General features: G+C 39.7%; 1 protein-coding gene across 3 annotated transcripts in view; it reads right to left on the reverse strand.

Moving 5' to 3' along the window:
• Nucleotides 1-26,406, reverse strand: part of ADAMTS3 (ADAM metallopeptidase with thrombospondin type 1 motif 3) — a 240,524-nt gene that overhangs the window by 209,705 nt on the left and 4,413 nt on the right. For all 3 annotated transcript variants that reach the window (XM_010969355.3, XM_045506173.2, XM_074344813.1), the window contains exon 3: nucleotides 11,051-11,457. In XM_010969355.3, the coding sequence (XP_010967657.1) occupies nucleotides 11,051-11,457 (407 nt within the window). The remainder of the gene's footprint in view (nucleotides 1-11,050; nucleotides 11,458-26,406) is intronic.

The following is a 26,406-nucleotide window of genomic DNA, read 5'->3' on the forward strand; positions in this document are numbered from 1 at the left end:
TCTAATTCAAACCCCTAATTTTTAAGCATGGGGAAGATAACAAGGTAGTTTCATGAGTACAGCCCAAATTTAATTTAAACATCTTCATAGGTTAACATGTTTCTAAAATGTTTCCAAGCATAGCACATAAAAAAAAAAAACAAAAAAAACAAAAAAAAAACTCTCCCTAAAATTTTTAGTTTAATGGTTAGGGTCTAGGGCCAATATACTAGGTTTCTGGAGACCTCCCCCACCATTATGCTAGGTCTTGGTGTGGTACCATAGTTCAAGCCAAATGTGACAATGATGTGCAGCTGACCAAATAGAAACAGAGCTCTCACGGTGACTTAATTTTATCTGGGCCCACATCACTATGCTTGGTCTGTTTTCTTGTCCTGGCAGCCAGTTAATACCATCCTCAGAGCCAGGTATGCAAAATAAAGGACTATATGAAGCCAGGCAGGAAAGCATGACATATTGGCACCCTATAAGCAAGATCAAATATCCTGCAAGCCCAAAGGAAGTACTACCCCAAGATTCCAATCACTATGTTAGAAAGCATCACATTTCACAGATAATGCTAAATAAAACGTTTCCCACTGTGTTTGGGTTGCTAACATTTGCAGAATCTCTCTCTAAGTGCTGTTCTTCATTTTCTTTTGGGCTTACTTGCTCAGACTGGGTCCCGCTATATTCACATGACACCCAAGCTTCTAACAGCACAGCCCTCTCAATCTATAAAGATCTTCCATATTGAAGGACACCACCGGACAGAAGCAGGCCTTCCAGAAATCTCATATGTTTTAAATTGGGATTGGAAAGTTCTATCAGCTAGTCAAAAAACTCACCAGGACCCCCAAAAGCCTACTTTTATATGCCATTTTAGTTCAAAAATGCATTTTCTGGTAGTTGAAGCTAGGGACCCACCATGCCACCTTTATCTCCACCCCCAATCCCAATTGCCTCCATAGACCTGTAAATAATGCATCCTCTCTGCTGTATGCTTTTTTTTTTTAATGGAAGATTCTAGACTGGAAAAAAATAGATATAAGATAGCATAGCATATTAACTAACATCACCAAATAGGAGATATGAAAGAAACAAGAAAAGAAAATCAGACCCTGAGCAACAGTATATACCACCTAATGCCACCAAACTCTTTATCCCCAAAATGTCTCATTCTGAGATTCATAATTTAAAATATCTGAGCAAAACGAAAGGCCTGAGAGAGATGTTAAAATTATGACTTATGCCTCATTAATTCCATTCCATCCATGGCTATACCACACCACCAAAGGGAAATGTTTCTAAAGCAGGAGTAGTGTGCTGTGTACATACATGCACTGAATGACTGAGTGGTCAACTGTATAAAACTGAAGTATTATAATAATAACAACAGTAAGAGGTCAATCACAGTTACCATCACCTTTATCAACTCTGAAGATGCTAATACACGGAACAAGATATTTTCACTTTATATTTCTAAATAGAATCTAAGCAAGAACTTTCTACATGGCAGAGCTGTATATGTATATAAAGAAGATGGAAAGGAGTGAGTCTCCCATCCTTAAGAGTCTTCAGGAGAGCACAGATCAGAGCATCCCTCAGAGAAGAGGATGCTAAAGGAGCCCTGTATCAGGTGGAGAAAGTGATCTGAAAATTACAGGATTTTCCCCCAAAGTATTCACTTCACAGGAGACTGTGTTTTCCATAAGTCAGGTCACAGGCTGAGTTAGATAACTGCAGCCTTTTTTATTTTGCAAACTTAATCCTCATCGTCATTATTACTAATTATGAAAATATTAAGGACAAGTAATTATAATAAATGGAAAAAGAAAGAAAGGGATTGTAGCAACAATCAGCAACTTCCTAGAGCTAGGCTGTGTGAAAGACGCATCAACATTCTGGTAAGGCCTTGACCTAACAAGCATTACTTTCCCCACTTCACGGAAGGAAAAAGACTTCCAAAAGGTTAAATAACTTGTTGAAGGTCACAAGGCTGATAGGCAGTAGAACTGAAAGTGGAGTCCAGGTTTCCCTGATTCTAAACCAACACCACGCCCGCTCCCAGCATGAGCCATTTCCCTCAACCATTTTACAAAATTTTCACTTCTTTCATCAATAGCACTTAGATTTTACCAAACTGAACTCTTCCAAAGTATCATAACTCTAAAAATACTTAGTTTGGCTGCTGTTCCTCTTCTTTGGTGTTTATTGATCATTCGCACTATAAAACTCTAAATTTAGTATCTTCTAAATATTTTATAAAAGTAAACTAGATAATGTTTTTCAAAACTGATCAGACTATATACTGTCTTTCTGTTTCTTTAAGACTACTGACTCTGGACTTAAGACATCGGTGCAATCATATATCCCTGTTTCTTCAATCAATAAACCAGAATTTTTAGAAATTTGTTATAGTTATGGAAGATTTGAACCTGTTTATCAAAGAACTGACAATTAAACCACAATAAGAGCAATGATAATCTCTTGACACATTTAGCGAAGTCTAATATTGCTCAAAAAGTAATCAGCTCCTTTGAAAATAAATGAAAAAAAAAACAAGTGTTTAAAATTTCTTATTTTAGAGACAGAGAATTCAAATCTGCCTACCTTAACAAAAAGTACAATTGGGTTTTTTTTCTCCAAAATATTTTTTTTTAGTTTCATTGTCATAGACTGACAATAGTAAGATAAAACCTCCTTTTTCAATTGCATTTCTGATTAATCTCTCTATATTTCTAACAGTATTAAAAATATACACGTTAATAAATGTCCTGGCCTCCTTGTCAGCCACCCACATTATGAGGAGCACATTCAGGTAGCCTGAGGCATGGGAACCACTAGGCGCTTTGTTGTCCACAGACCTTAGGGCCAATCCAGCTCTGCCACCAGTACTAAAGACCTAACAACAAATTTGTCACTGGCCTTTGAATCAAAGCATGTAATTAAACACTGATTTTCTCTGCCTTTTCTATGGTTTTTCATATAGATGTGTGCGTATGTGTATACATTTGTGTGTTTATGTGTGTATAAATATTTATGTATGCATATATACATATATTTCCATACACACACACTCATATAAGTATAGTAAATATGTTAAATGACATAAAATAAAATGGAATTTAATATCAAAAGCAACTCATTTATTGATAGGGTTATTCTTATATGTTTTGTTTTTTTGGAAGTTAGGTAGAGCTGATCAAATTACTCTTTATGCTGTAAACAAGTCACTAAAACAATATTAGAGATTCTCCTGAGAGAGCAGAAAGATGTAAGGCATAAGAACATATAAGTATTGTATAAGTAAATACAATAAGAAAGTGAGGAAAACATTTCAGATGGAAGAAAGTACAGCCATAGAAAGAGGTTTACTAAACAAGGCACTTAATTCACCAAACTTGAAAAGATGAAGGCTGATGATGGGAGAAGTCAGAGTTTTCAAATTCATTGTTCATAACCCCCTTAAGAGAACATGTGGGGAACAAAACTGAGAAAAAAGTTACTGAGAGAAAAAAAAAACCTCCCTAAACTCCACAGAAGGTCCTATGACTTTCGCAAAACTTTTCTAGGAAGAAAGCAACATAATCAAGGAACAGGAATCCTCGCCTCTCTCTCATTCCGAATGCCCGGGCAAGCCTGTCAATATCACCTACACAGCCACTGACTTCGGCCTTGAGACACATCTCTAGGATTTACCCCCCTTCTCTCTCTGTCTCTCTGTCTCTCTCTCTTGTATCATATTTGATCCTATATTAAGGTAAATACTGACCAAGACTACTTTGGTTCTCCCGTGTATTCATTATATATGTTACAGAGTTCACGAAATCAACTTACCCCATCGTCTCTTCGTTTTAATGGCCATCACAAAACCTCCTACTTTCCTCAGAGGCTCCTCCTCCTCGCCATCTCATCCTCTGCCATTATCAGTGATCGCTTTCACATACATGGTTCTCTTTTCAATTGTCTGATGTCACAAATATTGCTTTCTCCAGGAACTTTCTACCATCCTTCAAGGCAGAAACAATCTTTCCATCATCCAGAGTCTCACAGCCCATCTCTTCTAGTCTTAGAGAGTTTAAAACATTCTGCCTTGTACTTTGGTTATGCTTTTGCGTGTCTTATTTCCAGCACTCTTGGAAGACAAAGGTTATGTCTCAGTATTTCCCACAGCAATTAGTCTACACTCTACATATCTTAGCTTTTCAAAATGCTTTATTGAGTGATCACTATTTCTAAAGCCAAAGATTATTAAGACAAATGAATAACACAGTTTTTACGGTTAAGAACCTTGAGGTTGGGTTTCATTTACAAGAACTCTGTGACCTCAAAGCCTGATTATGCACAAGGGCCTCATATCAATATCTCGCTGCGCTTTTGTTCTTGTTTTAAAGATAATTTATCCAGAAGAAGATATTAAAGATGTGGTCATCACTATTTTACAGTTCCTAAAGCATTTCTTGAGTATCTAAAACTCGATATTAGGGGTATAATGAAGCCCTAGTTGCCAAGGCACTGAAAAGACTAGCAAGCATTACTTCCCAGGCCAAGAGCAGAAAGAAAAAGCACTTTCCCTCCCCTTTTACTTTCTGTTTTTCCATTCCTATACAAAGAAATATGTGTAATATCATATTTACTTTCTTTCTCAATTTTTAACTCATCTTTAAACTTAATTAAAAAATGTACCACTATACCAAAGTTAGACAAGATAATGGGAAATGAATCATAATCAAATTGATGTAAATCAAATCATAAGCTGACCAAGTGGTACTTATAAACAAACATGAATAGTTTAGATTAACTACAAAATAACTATTAAAAAGAAGTAAGTTCAAAATCTGAAAACATTTAGACTTTTTTTTTTTTTCCACTTCCAACTTTATTCCAAACTCACATCCTTGGGTATTTTTTCTATAAGATCGACTAAATTACACAAGAGAATTGCAGCCAAAAAATCTGGAAAAGGCTTGACATATGCATGACTCTGGGTTGATGCAAATTAGATGCAAAATGTGAAAATGATCAAGGACTTTGCCAAACCCTCCTTCTTCACCCTGGCTAAGCACAAACTGGCTGCCTATGCACTTGAGAAAGGAGGCAGGCTGGGAAATGTATCCACAGCCCAGACCCAGCCCAGGCAGGCACTACTCACCACGAGGATTAACACTGTAGGGCCACAACTTGGCTAAATCTCAGGTGAGAAGTAGTGAGGCCTTGTCATGGTACTGGTTCTCCCAAACTAGTTAAATTAGAGGACACTTAACCACTTTTCCCCTTCAACTTCTGGAAATTACAAGGTATGGGGGCTCGGAGTGTCTTCTAATCATGCACTGCTAAAACAGCCTCGTGTAGGTGCCCAGACGTGAAACAAAATTTCAGTCCTTTATTCCTCATACCTTCTGAGGTTTCTTACATCAGCATGAAAACTGTGAAGACACACATCTCCCTCTGTGCCTTCAGTAAAATACATGACACCTTCGACAGACATGTTCCATAGGAGAAAAATGTGGCAGGTGCCTGGCCTTTAACGATCAGGTTTGCCTTATAAAAGCAGACGTTCAAATGTCAGCATCTAAGCATCAGTCCTTGAAAACTCTGAGTCCACTATAAATAGCTACAGATTTGGAACTATTTTTAGTACCAAACATTTCATTTACCAGATTGAGTGGTATTTATAATCTCCAGTCAAATGTTCTCAAGCCCAAGCACACTGGCTCACAATACCTTTTAAAACAGACTTTTTAAAAAGTGTCTCTGGAACTGGACTTAAGGAAATAAGCAAGGCAAGAACATACATTTGAAGAGACCAAGTCCCAAAGCATAAGTCTTAAGGCAGAGAAGTCTTAAGACTGTTTTCCTTGTAAATTTGCAGCTGTCCACAAAGACTTCATCTGGCCATGCCCCAAATCTAAAAAGGATCAGATAACTGCAATACTAACCAGATGTGACTACCAGATATTTTAGAAAAGAGGTTCTGTTTATGGTCCCCAGATGGTTAACCTCAAGCTTCTGAGACCCCTGCTGTAATAGAGAAGATCCCCGATAGACGCCCCAGGGCACCTACAAGTGGTCTGGAGTGAGCACCAGGCAGGAGGAAGAGCATCTCTACCTGTGTTTTCACCTGGCCCTCCCTGAGCTTACCCATTTTACGTATTATTTTGTTAGGTAACCCCCAGTGATTTCATTTGAAGGAGAATCCCAAATGTTAAAAAAAAAACTGAAAACTTCTGTCCCAGATAAGCTCCCTTGATTGTAAAATCAGCCCACACCAGTCAGTTCTTCCACTCCCAATCAGTCTCCACTGATGGTAATCCAGGGGAATTAACACAGCAGTATTGTTCTAGCAAGTCCAGAAAAATCCAGTTTCCTTATGTTGTGAATACATGACATAAAGCCCACTAACCAAGTGACCCTTTATTTTGGCAAATCTGAAGACCACAAAATATGACTGTGAGCCACCACTACTCACAGGGGAGACTGTATGGTGTTACAGGGCAAGTGCCAGGGCTCCGTGGAATAAAGAAACCTACTTTCAACAGGGATTCCCAGGCAGACGTGTCTTCGCGCTCAGAAGTGTGTGAAACGCCTGCCATCACCGTGACTCCTGACCACTGGACTCTCGCTTCAGAGACACAGAAGCAGAGAGGAAAAGCATTTCTCCAGCCTCAGGCCAAGGACCACGAGGAACACATCTCCAGTTGACAAGCTGGGTTTATTACATGTTGCACGGAGCTGAGCGCACACCAGAGGGAATCGCAAGCCTCTCAGTGAGAGAGCTTTAGAAAGAACCTATTAACGGGATGTAGGCTTTGGATGAGTAATTTGGAAGAGGTTCCAGAGAAGCAGGCTTTTTAAAAAATTGAATGCTGTCAGAAAACAAGGACAATCCCGTGATTGAACATTGCAATAATCTCACCCATAAATTCTCACCCATAAATAGGACAGACTAGAGCAGGCATAAAGCTGGAATTGGTAAAGAATTAGCAGCCACTCATAAATGATAATCGTGGCAAAGAACAGGAAAAGGTCATGCTAGACAGGAATAGATATCCTTGGCCACACTGGCTGAGAGTCACTGTCAGTTCCTCCCTGCAGAAGACTTTGACGTTGATTTCAGAAACCCACAGAATAACAATTTAGTCATTATGCATATCTAAGCCTAGTCACATTCTAGACCACGGCTCTGAATGTCACTCACGGCATTTTTCTATCCTCCTCAATAATGCCCGTGTTAAAATAACTTTCTTGTCATTTCATACAGGTTCCTGGAATAAGTAAAATCTACCTATTTCAGTCAAGTTTCTGATGTCCAAAGGATTAAAAATAGCTGAGCATTACTGCTTGCTTTTCAAACTATCTGGAGGAAAAAAAGTTTCTTTTCTCCCCAGTTGGCCTCAGACCCATAATTTTGAAAAACTAATTACTAGAAAAATGAAATGAAAAAAAAAGCAGAAAACACCAGCCCCAACTTTTAAAAAAAATTATTAGATTCAATACAAATATAATAACTGTTACATTGTTTAAAAAGTTTCTGTATATAGTCTCACTCTCTGCATGTATCTTGTCAAAAACCTGAGTCTACAGAGACACTTTGAATAGCACTATTTTTTTAATTAAAGAATTCTGTTTAATAAAAATTAATTCTGTCTCAGTCCACTGCCCATTTCAAACTTAAACAAGGTAGCATTAGAGAAAGAAGAGGAAAGGGGTCTAAGGCCAGACTGAGGCCAAAGTGAGACGCACACCTCCTCTGAGCACATCGGGAAGCAGCCTGACTGATCAGGTTCATTCTCCTGCTCTCAGCCTGCTGTAGGTGCCCCAAGTCAGTGATATGGGTCTGACTGACCACCACTGTGTAGCAGCAACAACCACCATCTTACACCTCTCCATATGCTTCCACACAGCCTTGCAGACATGGACACATACAGAAACACTGCACTCTGTTGCAATTAATTTATTTCTCAACCTGTACTTGGAACATGACTAAGTTAAAAGAATAAATCCATACATTTTTAAAGGCCTTTAAAGAACTAAAGACAACAGTTGTCACAGTTTCATAAATTAAAGTTCAGGAGTAAAACGGCACATAGGAAAAAGCACAGAGTGTCTCATTTGAATCATTCAATCATTCACAAATATTTACTGAGTGCCCACTACGCCAGGCAATATTCTAGGTGGTAGAAATAAGTAATAAATACATAGATCAAAAAGTAAAAAATAAAAATAAAGAGGTAAGGAATTTCACTCAGGGCAAAGGTCATGCTAAGAACTCTCTAATGGAAATGAAAAATTAATGCCCGTGCTCCCTTTCTATGAGCAAGAGCTTCAAAGGACACATGTAGAAAATCAAATCCCTGGAATCCCATCGACACCAGGTAGGGCTTCACTGCCGTTCTCCTCCATAGCGGGAGACAACTTTACATTTGCTGGACAGGGATCTTCCCGTTGGTATGTTCAGGCCAGGAGTGGCCGTGCTTTCTACCAGGAAACTTGGATTTGACTAGTATCTCAGAGCTTCCTGGGGCAATGGCTTTATAGCCCGTCAGGTTAATCCTCAGGCATGTCTGTTATTTGAGTAGCCCTGCTTCCCTTCCTCAGGTCAAGAAGGTCAAGCTTAAATCCCTATATAGCAAGTTAAAGGAACAAAAAGGGTTGAGGAATCAGCTAATCAGCCAAATTTATTTACATTCCCATCAATTTCACTTCCCGTTTCATCTCTGCTAAGAGGTGTACCCCATCCAGTGCAACTCTGCAATTTTAAGAACTTGTCCCCAGCTTAATGAAGTAGCCACTGGCATTACCCCTCCAGTGTAACCATCTGCTCTCTATGACGCTGTCTCTCCCACCACCATCTTTATTCTTCCTCCCAAGCTCATAGCTGCTCTGAGCTGGACTCTAGGAAAGGCTTCTGCCTCTGCGTACCCACAGAGTCAGCACGGCCTGCTGTAGGCCAGACCCCACCCTTTCCCTGGATCAAGCTCAAGGCCTGAATCACTTATGTCTGGTTTGAAACTGTCCCCACTCATAAAATCTCTCCAGAACATACTTCCCTTTACCATAATTTTTTAAAGCTAAACATGATTTAAACACATGTGCATATATATACATATACATGTACACATGTGCATATATGCCAGATACTTTGACACTTAAAATCCCCGGCAAATTTAACATCTTTGAGCTCCATGAGAACGGTGATTGTGATCATTCCTTTACCATTTCACAGTGCCTGGGATAGCGCTTGGCCCATAACTGGCTTCCTACAAATATCTTTTAATTAATTAATTAATTAGCAGATCAAAGAATGGAACAAATGGATACTTGTAGTATACACTGGTACTGCTGTATACACACACACACTATATCAACATATACATGATGTCAGTAGCTAACACTGTATCTTAAAAATGAGAAATCAATCCTAATAATCAATGTTCAGTCACGTTCTGTATCCATTTTCCTCTTCCTTAAAACAACTCGTTAATGCCCCAGATTTCTGTATCTATATGATTAGATAATTTGACATGCACAAGAAGAAAAATACTCATTGCTAAGTCAGGTTTAAAAATCACTATGATAAACCATTAAAATTCTTTGCCTTTTGTCTTCCTTAAACTTATCTTCAAGCTTCAAATCTTATATGCCAAGCTTCAATCTAAACTGAGGAGATAAAATGTACATAGTTTTTATGCTATAAAAACTAAACAATAACACTGAATGAGGTTTAATACTCAATATATTTTACTTAGAACTATTATAAAACTACCTTTCTGTGATTTATTTCCGTTATCATCTGAGTAGTATTGAATCACGCTCTCTTAGCAAATACTTTAAGCTTAGTCTTCCAGAATGTGCTTTCTTTCCATTTTTTAATTCAACGACCTAGTTAATCCAGGTCTGTTGAATGTTTGTGTGAAACGAGAGGAACTGGAGAGATCCCTTGTGCCTTCCAAGCCCAGAGTAAATGGTCCAGCACCAGACGCGACAGTCGAATCCTAAACTGACATGAAGTCCAATTTGCCGACTTGGAACTGCCACACACACTCTATTCAGTTTCCTATGATGATTCCTAAAACCCCACGGAACATCAAGAGGCAGTACAAGACCCCCAGACAGAGCCTACAACCAGGAACTGACCAGCGTTTGGTAAAACGTACAGCACCATAACTCCTCTGGGCTGTGCTCACGCACGGGGAGGGCCGCAGAAGAGCATTCAAGGTGTTGCTGGAGGACCCGCCAAAGCAGAATCATTACAAGCAGGACTGCAAAGAGCATTCTGAGAACTCTCGTAGAGAGACGAAACAAAGAACAGCTCTAAACTCCCAAGAAACAGCAGCCTGGCAACCATACGAGGAAAAATGGTTGCTCTTTTTGAACAAAGACTTGGAGTCAACTGTGAAGGGAAGAGGCATAAACATTGACACGCTTTTCAAATAACATCTGGAGATACAAAATAAATAAAAATACTTCCCATCTTCAGAGCATGTAAAGCGGGATAAGTTACTATTGGCCTCAACCACAAAACTGAAGAGCAAGATAGGGGCCTGTTATTCAAAAATAGAGGGAAAAAAAAAATGAGCCAAAGTCACCAGGCAAAGAGGATGTTCACAGAGTAATGCTATTGGAACAAATTCTAACAAATTTCTCATTCCCCACTCTAGCATTCTGTGTGGAAGCGAAAGAATGCTTTCAAAAGAAAATATCCAACCTTTCCACATAAAAACTGAAATACTATCACTTTGAAGGAATCTCTGCTTCTTTAGAAAGTTCTCAGAATGCTTTGAAAGAAATAAGGAAATAAAATTGCTCAACATAACACAAGTGAAAATATAAGCAAAGAATGCTAAAATAGTTGTCTTTGGTTTCTTAGAATAATGTTGTCTTCCTGTCAAAATTAAGCCAAAGCACACATCTTGGATAGTAAGTATAATGCTTTCTAGCGCTTCTTCCTGAACTTAAAATATCATAATGAGGCTTTCTTTCCACTTTCACCTTCCAAACCATGCTGCAGCCACCCCGCACTCCCAAACACCTGCAAACATCAGACACAAAAGGCAATGAGTCTTACCAGACCATCACAGTTGCTAATGGCAACAGAGGTTCCCGGAATGTCCATGATGTCACCAACATAAGCACAGTTAGTCTGCAAAGGCTCTGTTTTCCAGACTCTTTCGGAGGCACTTCCTGGTTGCCGGTCATTAACAGGGTGGGTTATATTCCCAGGCACCGGAGATGTCTCCTGCCATTCCACAACAGCGCCAGGAGCTACTAGCTGAGTGTTGGGCTTTAGTCGCAAATGAAAATCCCTTCCAAATGCTGTGATGTTAAAGAACAATTGCTCAGAGGTGGAAGACACATCCCTCGCTGACCTCTTTTTGTGATTTGCAGAAAGAATGTGGGAGAGGTAGTGTCCTTCAGAATTCGTGCTGACTGGAGTCACCAGCTCATACTCTTTCTGTCTCTTTCCTGTTAAATCTGTGGAATGAAAAATAGAATTGTAGAACCCTGTGCAACAAGAGAACACAGGCAACATAACACATGACCACCTCACAAGACCGTCCCTTAACTTGCATAATAAATATATTCTCGAATCATCTCAAGATTAGTAAATTTTGAGAATGCAAATCATTTTCAAATGCATTCAATGTGTTCAAGAGATCATTTCTTTCAATTTTTAAAAACGTTTACTGCAATGTGAATATTCATCTCATTTATGTTTGAGAATATGAATATAATAACTTTCCATAAACTATACCTGGCTTGCTTATAATCAAGACATATTCCTAATTAATGTATCATTGGCATAACTGACCTGCTACAAACTTTTAACAAAGTTGATATGATGTAGAAGAAATTTTTTTCTGCTTTAATTTTTTCCTTGTAAGAATCCTAGAATGCATACTAATTATAATAGATACTTTATGTCACATCTACCATTAGCCTACATTACAGTGTAATTTATACACTGTGGTTTATGATGCTGTGGTTTGCACGTATTTTTCCATCATAACAACCCTAATAATCATTCTTTACAGGTGAGGAAACTGGGACTCAGAGGTGTGCGTCCAAGGTCAAATAAGTGTGACGTTCAGCTATGACTCCAAGTCATACTCTAAAGCCCAGAGACTCACTCTGCCACGTCATGTGCGGCACCATAAATCACAGAACATTTTCAGCCAATGAGGAGAATGGGGTGAAAAAGAAGAAATAAAAATCTATAAATTGGATATACCAGTACTGGTTAGTCAAGAACAAATGGCATTGCCATTTGGCACCATATTCCTTACATGGGACAGACACTCATTTGAATACGATGTGTCTTATGTTACAACACGGGTGGCCACTTATGCATTAAACTGAATTTCACGATTAGAACTTAATTCCCCAAGTTTAGCCAAATTTGAGTATTGTGTCTGCTAAAATGCAAACACCCTTGGGAAGGATAACACACAAAGTGAACCACTTCTCCCATAACAGAAATGATTTTGAAGGCAGAAGGAAGTGAATAGAAAGAAACAAGGAGGGCAACAAGGATGAAGGAAGAACACATGGAAAGGAAAATCTGAGAACGTGAATTTTAAAGTTCCCCACCTCCATAATTTTAGCCTAAGGCTAGTCCTGTTGTATAATAAAGTGCCCTGAAAAAAATTATATGATTCACAAATACTGCTCACCTGTGGGAACTGCATGCACGTCATCAAACACGTTAGAGCATGAGACCCATAAATGAACCTACAACTTATGCTCTTAAAGCATCCTTATAGAATCACTATGTTTTCATTATTTCCTTTTTTTTTTTAATACCTCAAACAATGTGTAAAGTACCAGAACACAAATGAACGTGTTTTGCAACTTGGAAATTCCTTGAGTACAGTAATATAATGACCAATGTATTTAAACAAAATATCCCTTACTTTATTCAATGCATAGAGCAAGTAACCTGATTGCACTAGGCAGAGAAGGAGTGAGGATGGTCCTATCACAGAGTCAAGGGAAGCCTGGCTTCCAAACTGGGAGCAGCAGCAACACAATTCCTGCTTCACAGGCTCCCTACATCCCAAAGACCCACACTAGGCATGGTGTGAGCAGGACACACAGACTGTCTCCCTTATAACCAAATCGATGGTGAATACGTCTGTAAATTCTGGTTTAGAAAAAAAAAACCTCAACATTTTAGGGAATGAACTCAAGTGTCACAGAAGCCAAGTGATGGAGGGGAAAGTTTCTACAGGAAGCGATGAATTGGGCTTTTGGATGTGGATTGACAAAGCTAACCCCAAATTAATTCCTTGAGGATAAGAAACCCATTCAACTCGATCTTCTCAGTGTCATCTTAACGCAAGATTTTGTACCGACCAGCGTCTCTCATCAGTAGGACTTGTTTACGATGTGTAAGTAACAGAAGTAACCGGAGGACATTTGCTTTGTCTACGCTGTACCACGTGCTGACTTCACACCCATGGCCCAGGAGCATCTGGCTACACCAACAAGCCCAGTTGTAACTCTTCCTCGAACCATCAGTTTTCTGTTTCAAGGGAAGGAAAAGCAGTATTTCATTTTAATGTATGAATTTCCCATCTCTGCTAAAGGGAATTCACACAACCGAAATCGAGACAATATACTGATGCCTGGATGAAGTGACTGGAGAACGAGAAAATTTAAGAAGAATACAGGCCATCTCCTCTGCACCCAAGAGGATACCCAGAGCTTCATGCTTACAGCAAACCATACATCCTAGGTTCTCTGGGATGGCTCCATTTTCTACTGTCAGACAATATCTTCTGAATTTTTACTCAAAATAAAGATGGTGTTCCTCTATAGAGCTTTGTCTTCTCTGATGTTAAATAAGAAACCATTCCTAAAACGCACGCGTAAGAAACAATTTCTGAAATTAAACTCTGAATGAGTCATTTTCCAGGTGGGAATTAAAGTAACCAAAAGAAAACATGCACTTGGTATCCCCTCAGGCTACCATCCCCTGAACGCAGTTAAGGGAACTGACAAGGGAGCCGCCCAGTCACCTGCCATTACTGCGGAATAAATACTAGGTAATGTGCTTTGTGCTCAAGAATGTATCTTCTCTAATTCCCACACCAGTCACAGTGGGTGAGCATTGTTACCCTTAGTTGCCTCTAGGCAAGCGGCCTAGAGGGCCTGATGCATAGCAAACAAGGAGCCAAGGGAAACTTTCAATTCTGGTCATCTGGAAGTTGAAGATCCTACTCCTCTGCACTCATTCCCTGCAGAATAGATGGAACATTCTACTGTCAATTCCTAAACTGAGATCTGACTTACAAAGGAAAACTTCCCCATGAAGGATGATGTTCTGCCCACCTGCATGCAGCCAACCAATTTTTCCCCTAGTGTAGCTTCAAAAAGTTCTATAAAAGACTGTCAAATTCTTGGTCTTGGTCATAGACATAGAATACAAACTTGTGGTTGCCGGGGGGGGGGGGGGGTAGGGAGAGACTGGGATTTCAAAATGTAGAATAGATAAACAAGATTATACTGTATAGCACAGGGAAATATATACAAGATCTTATGGTAGCTCACAGAGAAAAAAATGTGACAATGAATATATATATGTTCATGTATAACTGAAAAATTGTGCTCTACACTGGAATTTGACACAACATTGTAAAATTACTATAACCCAATAAAAAAAAAGTTTAAAAAAAATTCTTGGTCTTGGGGAGAAAAATAAAGGGTTGGTGGGGAAAGCTCAAAGGTATCAAAAGTACTTAATCTCAGATTACAATCACATATGCAAACCAATGTTAATTAACTGCACTCAGAAATGATACAATTCATACACTCAAATACTTCCACAAAGCAATCCAGCCCACAACCGAGGAACAGACAGCAGTGTCTGAAAGCAGGAAGTTAAGTCAACACATGAACTTGAACAAGTTCTTTATTTTCCCTTTAGGCTCAGTTTCTTCAGTTGTTAACTGGAGGTTAATAACAGTCTCAACTTCATAGGTTGGGTGAGAGGTTTAGATGAGATTATGCAGAGGATTTGGTAAATTTAAACTACTGTAACTTAAATGTAAATTAGATACTTATTAAAAGTAGTGCCCATGTGCAATTTCAAAATGTGAAACTACACAACTGTCAACTGGGATGGCTGAAGGGCCACAGCAATAAGCATGTAAAGGTTTTCATGAGCCGTAAATTCCACAAGCACAGAGAGCTAGGGCCACTGTAAAGCCACACTGTGGTCACTGATTATCCAAGCCTGACTCAGACGCAGTGAATTGTCCACAACCCGCTGGCATCTGTGCATGCCTGGTCCATTGCCTCCTGTAGTATGGATGGTCTGTGGTCTTAGACAAGAGCAAACCCTCCACTTGCGTACCCCATCCTAGCCCCTCTTGCCTTTGCAGGATGGCTTCAGCCATTGTCCTCTCTCTCTTTTCTCATCGGTTTTCCCATCACTAGGTCATTCCCATCACTAGGTCATTCCCACCAGCAAATCAATAAACTGCCATACTTCCCACTTTGAACAAAAAACCTTCTTGATGCCACATCTGCCTCTAGCTAATTCCTCACTACTTCGCCACACTTTATAGCAAAACACTTCCAAAAATGTGACTATATGAGATCTCTCCAATTCCTCTTTTCCCATCCTTGTTCCTTCTGGAACCCACTCCAATCATGCTCTTGTCAACATCATTAGTAACCTCATGAGCTGAAACCAATGGTCAAGACTCCACCTTCTCACCTGTCTGACTAGTGGCATCTGACTCCGTTTGTTTCTCTTTCCTTCTTGACACATTTCCTCTAGGCTCCAGGACACCACTCTCTCTTCTGGTTCTCCTCTTTCCTCATCTCCCCTTCTCATCCTCCCTCCTCTCCCCGCTTTATGCCCCTGGCCTGTACACACTGCACTGCCCAGGACCTGGCCCTGGCCCCTCCTCTTCCACCTCTCCCCTCCCCAGCCGGGTGAACACATCCCATGCTGTGACACTGAACGCCTTCCCAGTCTCAGTCTTCGGCCCAGGTTTCCTCCAGGAGCTCTTCTCTTGTCAAGCCAGTCGCCCCCAGACCCTCTCCCTGTGGGTATTCACCGGGCACCTCAACACTTCCAAAAGCAACTTCCTGCTTTTCTGCTCCCACATCTGTGCTTCCTGCCCACCTCAGTGTAAGTGGCAACTCCACCTCTTAGTTACTCAGACCAAAAGCCTAACTAAGCCATCCTTAACTCTTCCCACACCACACATAAATCTTTCAACAAATCCTATTGACTCTAACTGCAGGCTATCTCCAGACTCTTGATCACTGCTCACCCTACTCCCCCCACCACTGCCCTAGTCCAGTGCACCACCAGCTCAGTTTAAAATGAGACCATGACTGCTCTCCCCTTGCTTCTGTCCTTCCGCTTTCTAGGTCATCCTCAGAATGGAGCCAGAGTAATTCAAATGGCAGATCATGTCGCTCTTAAAACCCGGCCCACGCAGGGTAACTGGCCCCCAAGGGCCAGCACTGGGACCTCTCATCTCAAGGTTACTGTGTTCGCCATTTCCTCTGCCAAAGCGTCTTCCCCCGACAGCTGCACGTCTCACCCACCCCTCAGTTCCTTCAGAGCTCCCCCGACCACCAGTAACAACCTCCTAACTATCTCCCTTCTGCACTTTACTTTTCCCCTAAAAAATCTGTCACCCTCTCAGACACTATAAATTTTATTTATATGTTTATTTGTTCATTGTTTCTTTATACCTACTACCATGTAAGTTTCATGAGGGAAGGGATTTTTTATCCATTCTCTTCACCGTAGTTCCCCAGTGTCTAAAACTGACTCTGAAGTCACTCAGTAGATACCTGTGAATGAGTGAATGAATGAAGGAGAGCAGTTTGAGCCTGAAGGAGTATCTAAAATTAGAATGCATCCTCTTTTCCAAATAGCAGTTTACCACCAAGCAATCGATGACAGCAAACCACACAAGTTGCCATATACCTCTATAGCCAGAATCTGCTTGCGAATGTTGGGTCTGTTTCTCACAGTTCCTGCTGGCCTGTAAATCAAACATTTCACAGTATCCAGAACTTACATTTTAAACTACTAAGAACAACAACAAAAATGGATCTAATCACTAAAACAGACCTCCTGGAATGCAGACAGAGAGCCCCTGGTACTTAGGAACAGGCGGCAGGAAATTAGCCCCCACTCTGCAATCCCTCTGATACTCATAGGATTATAACTCTGCGGGTCAAGAATTAAAAAGACCTTGAAAAACCATCTCACCCTTGTCTCTTACAGTTAGAAGTGCCATCTCAAGCTGAAGGCGTTATGTTGTCTTAAGTTAGAGGTGCAGTGTCTTTCATCTACTCCGGCTCTCTGTGAGGAGAGATTTTTCTGAGGATTCCAGTCCTTTCCATCCCCCTTAACTCACCCCTCCCCCCACAAAGAAGAGTGCTGGATGTGACTGGCAAGTCTGGGAAAGATAAGCAGTTTGCAAAGCTCGGCACTCCCACATCATCTTTCTTCCTAGGCCCCGGGTTCTCTTCCACTTCCCGAGGGGCAGGCCCCCTATCCCAGCCCAGCGGGGCTGACACACACCAGAGGGGGAGCCCGTTAGACGGCGCACTGCCTGCCCAAGTGAAAGCCTCGGGCTCCACCCCCTCCTCTTTTCTAAGAGGTATTTTCACTATATCTTTTTTTTTTTAATTGAAGTATGTGATTGGTTTACAATGTTGTGTTAACTTTCGGTGTACAGCATAGTGATTCATTTATATATATGTATATATTCAATAGTACTGAATTCATAGGCTTGTTATAAAATTAAACAGCCTGATCCAAAGTGCTTAACACAGTATTCAGCACATAGTAAGCACTCAATAAATGTTAGATATTAATATTACTCTGTTATTCTCTCTAAATAGTCTCAACTATCTCATCATTACTTCAGGATAAAATAGATTCAGAAAATTAATATCTTTATTTCCATGTTGGACCCGAAAACTGCTTGTAAGACCGTCTGCTAATCAAACCCCCTCTCTTTGCACTTAAGAAACTGAAACTCAAAGTTAGGTAATTTAACCCAAGTCAAAACTTAACTTCGTCATTTAAGGCCCTCTGCGTCTGGTCTCTAATTGCGTTTTGACATCATCTCCCATGTTACCTATGGAAACATTTTAAAGTGCTCACTAGACCCAACTTACCACCCCTGCCTTTAGAGCCCCTTCTACTGCATCAACGGCGGCAAGGCCTGCTGCTTTCTCTCCATCTCTGCAAATCCAACCTGGCCCTCATGGTCTTTCTCAAGCCCCATCTTTTCCAAGAAACCTCCCCTGCTAACTTGTCTAGAGTACAGACCCCCTGGTCCAAGCTTCCTAACTCCTGCGGCTGTGTACTGTCTGCATCAAAGTTATAAAAATCCCTATAGGTGAAAAGTTACAGGCTCACCTCTTGTCCTTTCAGCGATTTTAAGCTCGTTGGGGCAGAGGTATGATCTTAAATGTGTTCAAATGTCCCCAGTGGACATCAGTCTTTGGGGAAAAAGAGAAATCAATGGCTACTTTTGGAAGTGGGGATTCTCAGGAGGGAGTGGGCTCACAGTAGGACCCTGCGGCCTAGCTTGGAGATCACCGTAACTCCTTCATGCATTCAGCCACATGTGCTCACAACTGAGGACAGGCAGCTGGGGATGCTTTACATTGTAGAATGCTACACAAATGTCCCCTAGAGGAGACTAGATGTCCCCTGCACATTACAAAGACCACATGATAGAACAGTAAGAGAAGTCTCCAGTAGTACAGTCAACACTGCTAGGACCCGGAGGGCTGTGGTGCAAAGTTCCCGTGTATCACAGCAATTTTTAGCTGATCTGATTAAGAGCAAAGACACCCCAGGCATACAGACTATTGGAATACTTGTGATTGATGCAATGCAACTTTAGTTCCCAAGCAAGAAAGGAAATGGGGTACGATGTACAATGGTTGAACACTAAAGGTCTGGAGTCAAAAAGCACTGTGTTTGAATTCTGGTTTCAAGCTGGTATGAGCAATCCTGTTAGCATCCTGTGAGCAAACTATGAAAAGCAAGGCTCAGAAAGGTTACCTGTAAAACAGGAGTAAGAGATAAGGTATATAAAGGGCTTGGTCAGCCTAATAACATTTCACTAAATGAAAAATTAGGTGGTGTTATTATCACCATCACCATAATCATCTACCTCGAGCCATAGAAGGAAGTCAATATCAGATTCCTTCTGTATCCCAGCACCTCTCAGGCCTCTCCTCACTCCATTCCCACCCAAACCCAGGGTCTCTGCTGGCTAGAAGGGATCTTAAGCTCCATGTCAACAGAGGGCCTGAAGTCTCAGCTGGCTGTAAGAACTCATGCTCCATTCCCCAACCCAGAGACTGGGATTCTCTCCCATGAATTGGCTGATTGCCCTACTATAGAGAAAGTCACACAGGCAATTTCCTTTATCAGGTATAAATTCTCAGTATGCAACAATCTGGCCACAAGAATGAAATCAAATAAGCATTTTCAAGATCTGCTAAAGAAGCAGCTCCAACAACAACATTTCCAAATCCTGAGCCGAGGGAAAGAGAATGACTTTCATCAGAAATGACAGGAGCCAGCTGCTCCAGGAAAGATGTGAGCGGGGTGAAGAGTGGACGTTAAAGAGGACATCACATGCCAAAGCGCTCACCAAGGCTGTAAACACTAACAGAGAAAGGGACACATCTTCTCTCAAAGGCAATTAAAAATTAATCGCGACACATGCTGAAATTCTGAACCCAGCCAAATTCTTTTTTCCTCACTTCATCTCCTCCAGGCTCTTATCAACACAAGGCAAAGAAACTCTTTGATGTCTTTTATTTTGGTTGCAAATCTATTTTCATAGCTATTGGGGGATTGCGGGAGGAGATGCTTTTTTTTTCCCCCACTCATTATTAAGAAAGAACAAATAGTTGTGAACTTAAAAATTCTTCTCATTTTTTTTAATCTGGATTTTTCATAAATATTTGTTGCAATTGCACAATGTTTATGTTCAAGAGAGTCATTTAGGAAAGAACAGCACATTCTCTAGCATTCCAGAACATGAAATCAGGTAAGAGGAGATCTTTTAAGAAAAGAAAATAAAAACTGTTTTAAAGAAAAATATCCAAGTATTTACTTTCTTTGCTACATCTTAAAATGATTAAATAATCAATAACAGGATAACAAGCAGAGGAGATTTATTTTCTTTTTAATGAGGCCCAAATGCCAAATAACATTCCAATCTTAGTTTTAAAAGAAGCACTTCTACTGGTTATATTTATCAGCATTGGAAATTTTACACATGCAAGAAAAATATTAAGACATTCTAAAAATTAATATTTTTCACACATCTTAAAATTTTTTAATGGATAATACTTTTAAAGGCTATTATTGAGCCTAGAATTTAAAGCCAGGAAAATTAGCATTTGTACTCAGGGCCAAAGGCAGGAGAAAATATGACAGATAAGAAATGTGGATATAATTTTTAAAGGTTTTCACCAAAAATTTACTTGTAGTAATTGTATTTTCCAGATCTAAAATAGTCTAGTGGGGGAGGGTATACCTCAGTGGTAGAGTGTATGCTTAGCATGCCTGAGGTCCTGGGTTCAATCTCTTCTACCATCATTTAAAAAAAAAAATTAAAAAAAAAAACCTAATTACCACTCCCTCCAAAAAAAAAACTCCAAAATAATAATTTAAAAAATAGTCTGGATCATGGTTTGACAAAAATATGAGAAACTAGGACAGTCCACTAGGCCACTGTATTAGTCTCCTACTGCTGCTGTAACAAACTGCCACACACCTGACGACCTAAAACAATGCGAATATATTATCCTATAGTTCTGGAGTTCAGAAGTCTGAAACAGGTTGCACAGGGCTAAAATCAAAGTGTCAGTGGGCTGCATTTCTTTTGTAAATGCTAAAAGTGATCTGTCCCCTTGCCTTTTTCAACACCCAGAGGCCACCTGCACTCCCAGGCTCATGGCTCCCTCCTTCCATCTTCAAAGCTAGTGACATCCAATCAAGTCTCTCTTTCACCACCCTCTTCCATTTATAAGGATGCCCCAATGGATAATCCAGGATAATCTCCCTATTTTAGGGTCAACTGATCAGCAACCTAATTCCATCTGAAAACTTAATTCCTCTCTGCCATGTAACATATAAACAGGTTCCAGGGATTCAGACATGGATATCTTGGGGGCCATTCTTCTACCTGCCACAGCCTCCAGGTCCCATGCAATGTGCTGGAAGTCCTCACAGCTGTGGCCTTAATGCACATGAGTGCTTCCCAGCATTCATCCCTCCTTTTTCTTTTAACTGAACCTCAAATTTCCCTCCAGTTAAGCACCCCACACTCCACTTTGAGTCGCTGTAAATCAAGAGTGAAACATCTCAATCCCGGCTAATCAGAGCACTGCATCCCCTGAGCACAGTGAACAGTTCAAGGATAAGCTCATGACTTGAGCTGGGTAGCCAGTAAAAGACCTACCTGGATCTATTACTGCACTGCCAAAACAGAAGAGTTCTGTCTAGTGGGGAGAAAAGTAGACTGATAGCCTAGAGTTGCTGGTGACGCCTTTGCCACAACTAGGACAGTCACAATCTTATCCTGACAGAGAGAAGAAAAGCCAACACAGAGGAAAAATGAGAAAGTAAGAAAGAGGGAAGGGAAAAAGGGAGGGACAGAGGAAGGGGAGTGGGGAGAGAGAGAGACTGATTTCTGACATTATTTGAGCCCTAGATTCAGCTATACCTGACTTTGATTACCTGATCAATTTTGTTTTCCTTAACCACTGTCAACTGGGTTCCTGTTATTTGCATCCAAAGGAGTCATGAATAATACAGGAACTTTCTCTTAGTGAAATAGAAAGAAGGAATTTCAATAAATAAGGTGAAATGAAAAAAGAAATAAGGTGAAATGAAAAATAGAATACACAAGATATAGTTGGTGTGGAATCCATATGGAATAACTGCTTTTGCACTATTCCTTATTCAACTCCTCCCCCTACTGCTATATTCCAATATATTAAGCAACACTAAAATGAGATACCAACATGAAGATAATACATGAAAATAGAACTCTTAAAGAGCTGTCACATGGTGAGCTGAGTGTCTGGAGAGCTTACAAGTCCATGACACACTAAATCCATTCCTGGAAAGCCCTGGTGGCAGGCAGACCTATCAGAAATGTAGGGACTGGAACGAGGTAGCTTTCCTTGAATATAAGTGTTTTTTTAAAAAGCATAGACTAAGACATACTAATAATAATAACTATCATTCCAGCTTGCTTACCATGTGCCAGCATTTTATGAATCCTTTAAAACACTATGAAGTAAGCAGTACTTCAGTAAGAACAGAATGGCCATCATCAAAAAGTCTCTAAATGATAAATGCTGGAGAGGGTGAGGAGAAAAGGGAACACTTCTACACTGCTGGTGGGAATGTAAACTGGTGCAGCCACTGTGGAAAACAGTATGGAGTTTCCTTAAAAAACTAAAAATAGAGTTACTGTATGATCCAGTAATCCCACTCTTGGGCATATATCCGGAGGGAGCTCTAATTCAAAAAGATACCCGACCCCAATGTCCCTAGCAGCACTATCTACAATAGCGCTGACATGAAAGCAACCTAAATGTCCATCGACAGATGACTGGATAAAGAAGATGTGGTGTACGTATAGACAAAGGAATACTACTCAGCCATAAAAGAGAATGAAAAAATGCCATGTGCAGCAACATGGATGGATTTAGAGATTATCATACTAACTGAAGTAGGTCAGAGTGAGAAAGACAAATATCATATGATATATGTGGAATCTAATATGGAATCTTCCATGTGGAATCTAAAAAAATGATACAAATGAACTTATTTACAAAACAAAAACAGACTCATAAACATATAAAATAAACTTATGGTTACCAAAGGGAAAAGAGGGGGATGAATTTTAAATTTGGGATTAACAGATACATACTACTATATATACAATAGATAAACAACAAGGACCTACTGCATAGCACAGTGAACTATATTCAATATCTAGTAATAACCCATAATGGAAATGAATCTGAAAAAGAATGTCACTTTGTTGTACACCAGAAACACTGTAAATCAACTATACTTTAATTAAAAAATATTTCTTAAAAACCCTATGAAGTAAGTAGTAGTAATATGCCTATGTTACATACGAGAAAATGATGCTTTGAGAGGTTAAGTTCATCAGCCAGAAAAGTGGTAGAGTCAGGATTTTAAACCACACAGTGAGCAGAATTGTGCCCCTGACCATCTGATGGAGAAGAGGCAATGAACAATAATAGGTCCTCTAATGCATGTACTGGCTAGAGTTTAGATTAACAAATGGACTCTACCTGCAAAAAAGAGAGGTTTTCATACATATAAGAAGGAGAACTCAAACTCATATAAGTAATTATTTCAATCATTCTTTCTGCTTTTATTTGTGTGCATTAGTACATATAAAACTACATGTACTAAACAGGAAGAAAAATTGTAGGAAATGTAATTTACTATTAAAGTATCTGAAGAGTCATGTATTTAATCCTATTTTGCTTTCTATAAGTTTCCTAAATACTATTTTTATCAGTCATTTCAAGAACAAGACAGACTGTTTCATGCTGCTCATAACTTACTCTAAATTCCACTAAGATTCATCATGATGAATTTGTGGCCCTCATTTTTATAAACAAGAGACTGACATTTTACCACAAAATCTCTCCTACAGATTTACAGTTAGTCAGCAAAGTCATGTAAACGTACTCGGAAAATTGGGGTAGATCAATTACATGTGGGCACCGAGATTCCTAAGCTAGAAGGCTCTTCCCACGCTTTCTGATCCATTCTAAAGAATACACAACTCTCAAATTCTGTCCTACGAGGTAGATAAATCTTCTTACAGTCCCGATAAAAAAACAAAACATTTTAATAATATAATTGTTCATACTTTGAGGTACTTGATAACTAGAAACATGATTAATTCATGGCAACTTTCAGAGACTGCATAACCAAATATTTTAAAATTATGTTCAAATGTCAAGAAGAACAGAGCCAAATTAAAATGTTTAAAATCAACACTTTCCTATATTGCTAAGGTCACAGGACCTCAGGTCATACAAACTTCTTCAAAAGTTATTTGTCAAAATGTAGCATGCTAATGTGGTTTTACTCAGGAATCAACTTCTAGGGCTCTCTCTGAAAGCGGTCATTTGAAAAAGGCAATAATCTACTTACAACATCATGTGGCACTGTTCACTATCATGAGAAAATGGAAAATAATTACATAAATTAAGGGCTATTAGTATGATGGGATGAAAATGATGTTTACAAGGAGTTTGTAATGATATGGAAAATTATACTAAAATATTAAACAAAACAAAAACAGGTATACCAAAAATCGCCCACAATCTGTGTATTAAAAGAAGACTGACTAGAATATGCTAAATTATAACAACAGTTTGATATTTGTGATGATTGTCAAAAATCTGGGGAATACAGAAAAAGAAGATAATTACAATGGCCACATATAAAGCATCTACAATCAGAACAAAAGCTGATTAATTAAAAAGAATAATTCAGCAACTTATAACAATAGAAGTAGCACAGCTTAGAAATAAATGCTGATCTCTATCTAAGGAAGTCTAAGGAGAGGGTTCCCAAAATTCTTGTAATAGCAATCCTCTTTGAGGAAGCATTAAGGTTCCTTTTAAGTCTTCACTGTCGATATATCAAGTCAAAGTAGTATAACCAAGCCCTTCATACTGAAACCACTCATGATTTTAGCAGGCAATTTGGCATTGTCCCTAATGAATTTCCAAGGTAATCTAGGTTGGCTACACACAAGTGAACAATGCTTAAAGATAACCATCCTGGAGACAGACGTGACCTTGGAGATTTCTTAACATTTCTGAGTAATATTATGCTGATTTGGTACAATGACAAAAGAAAACAAAAGTATGAGGAAGAAATATTTCAGCTAAACAGCAGTAAGTTGCTGGTGACAGGTAACGTGCTGCATTTAATAACATCTTCATCTAAAGCTCAAAGCATTTGACTTTAATCATTCTGATGTTCAATAGAGGAGTGGGAGTTACGTCAGTAAAGTGTATGCTCTTTAGTTACAAGGAAGAGCAATGGCTTAGGTGGCTGAAATCAAAAATTTTACAAAGGATCCCTTTACACCTCCTTTAAGACACTTTTTAGTATTGCTGCTGCAAACTGGATCGGCAGATGCCAGTCGTAGCTTATTTTACTTCCACTGATGCCAGCAACAAGGCAAGTTATCCCAAACAGACTTCAGAGCAAAATGTGGACACTCCAAACCTTGCACATAATTCAATTCAATTTGCCAAACATTTATTGAGCACAACCACAAAAGTGTAAAAACTGATAAGCCTAGGTCCTTGGCTTTGTGGAGTGAGAAAAGATGTCACAAGAAGCCTTGATAACATTGAACAATTAATTGTATAGCCATTGTTTCAATCCTCATTTTCCTGGGGACCAATTAAACCTGGAGAGGGACATAGAACAAGGGCATTTTAGGAAATTCAGAAACAGGCAAATCCCAATATGATAATAACCTGCTTATTAGATCTATGCATTAAATAACAAATATCTGAGAAGTCACAAGGTACGAAGCTCTGTTTTATGTACGGGAATAGAGCAGTCCTCAAGACAAAGTCTTTGCTCTCTAGAGGTCTACACCAGTGGAAACACATACTCTGTGCCAAGGAGAAGGTACAGTGACCCACACTACACCTTGAAACCCAAACAAGTACCTGAAAATGATGAAAAATTGTTTCTCAGGAAACTGGATATTTGAGAGGACAAGATCAGCAACTTTGTTAAGAATAGAATGAAATGGAATTAACAACTGGGAAACAAACAGGGCAGAGAAAGATGGGCATGCCCCAATTCCAAGAGTGGGAGGGGGAGAGGGAAGAGAGCTGAGCACCAGAGCCTCACAATTCTTCCTCTGATGATACTCAGGCAATCTCACAGCCGTGACTTTGAAACAAAAGGACTCAAAGAATTCTTTTCCAGATTCTCCAATTTCTACAGAACTATAATTATTTCCTAAGCCACATGTGTCACAGAACAAGCCTCCTTACCCAATGAGGTCTGCCAGCGAGCTGCCCACAATTACCCTCAGCATCTACCAAGGCCATATTCTGAGACAGAAATGAAAGAGCTCCTGAGATGCCACAGAAGTATGCTCCTGATCTTACAAAACACTTCTACACATACATACACAGTGCATACACATTCACATGTGCACCTGTATGTATGTGTGTATGTGTATGTGCATACTTGTGGGTATATGTATATACTGTGTATGTATGTAGACATGGGTGTATGTGCGTATATATGGGTGGAGGTAGGTAGGTAGCTCCTCTCTGGTTGACAAAGGAGCGGCAAACTAGGTT

The sequence above is a fragment of the Camelus bactrianus genome, chromosome 2 (assembly GCF_048773025.1).
Source record: "Camelus bactrianus isolate YW-2024 breed Bactrian camel chromosome 2, ASM4877302v1, whole genome shotgun sequence".
NCBI lineage: Eukaryota > Metazoa > Chordata > Mammalia > Artiodactyla > Camelidae > Camelus > Camelus bactrianus.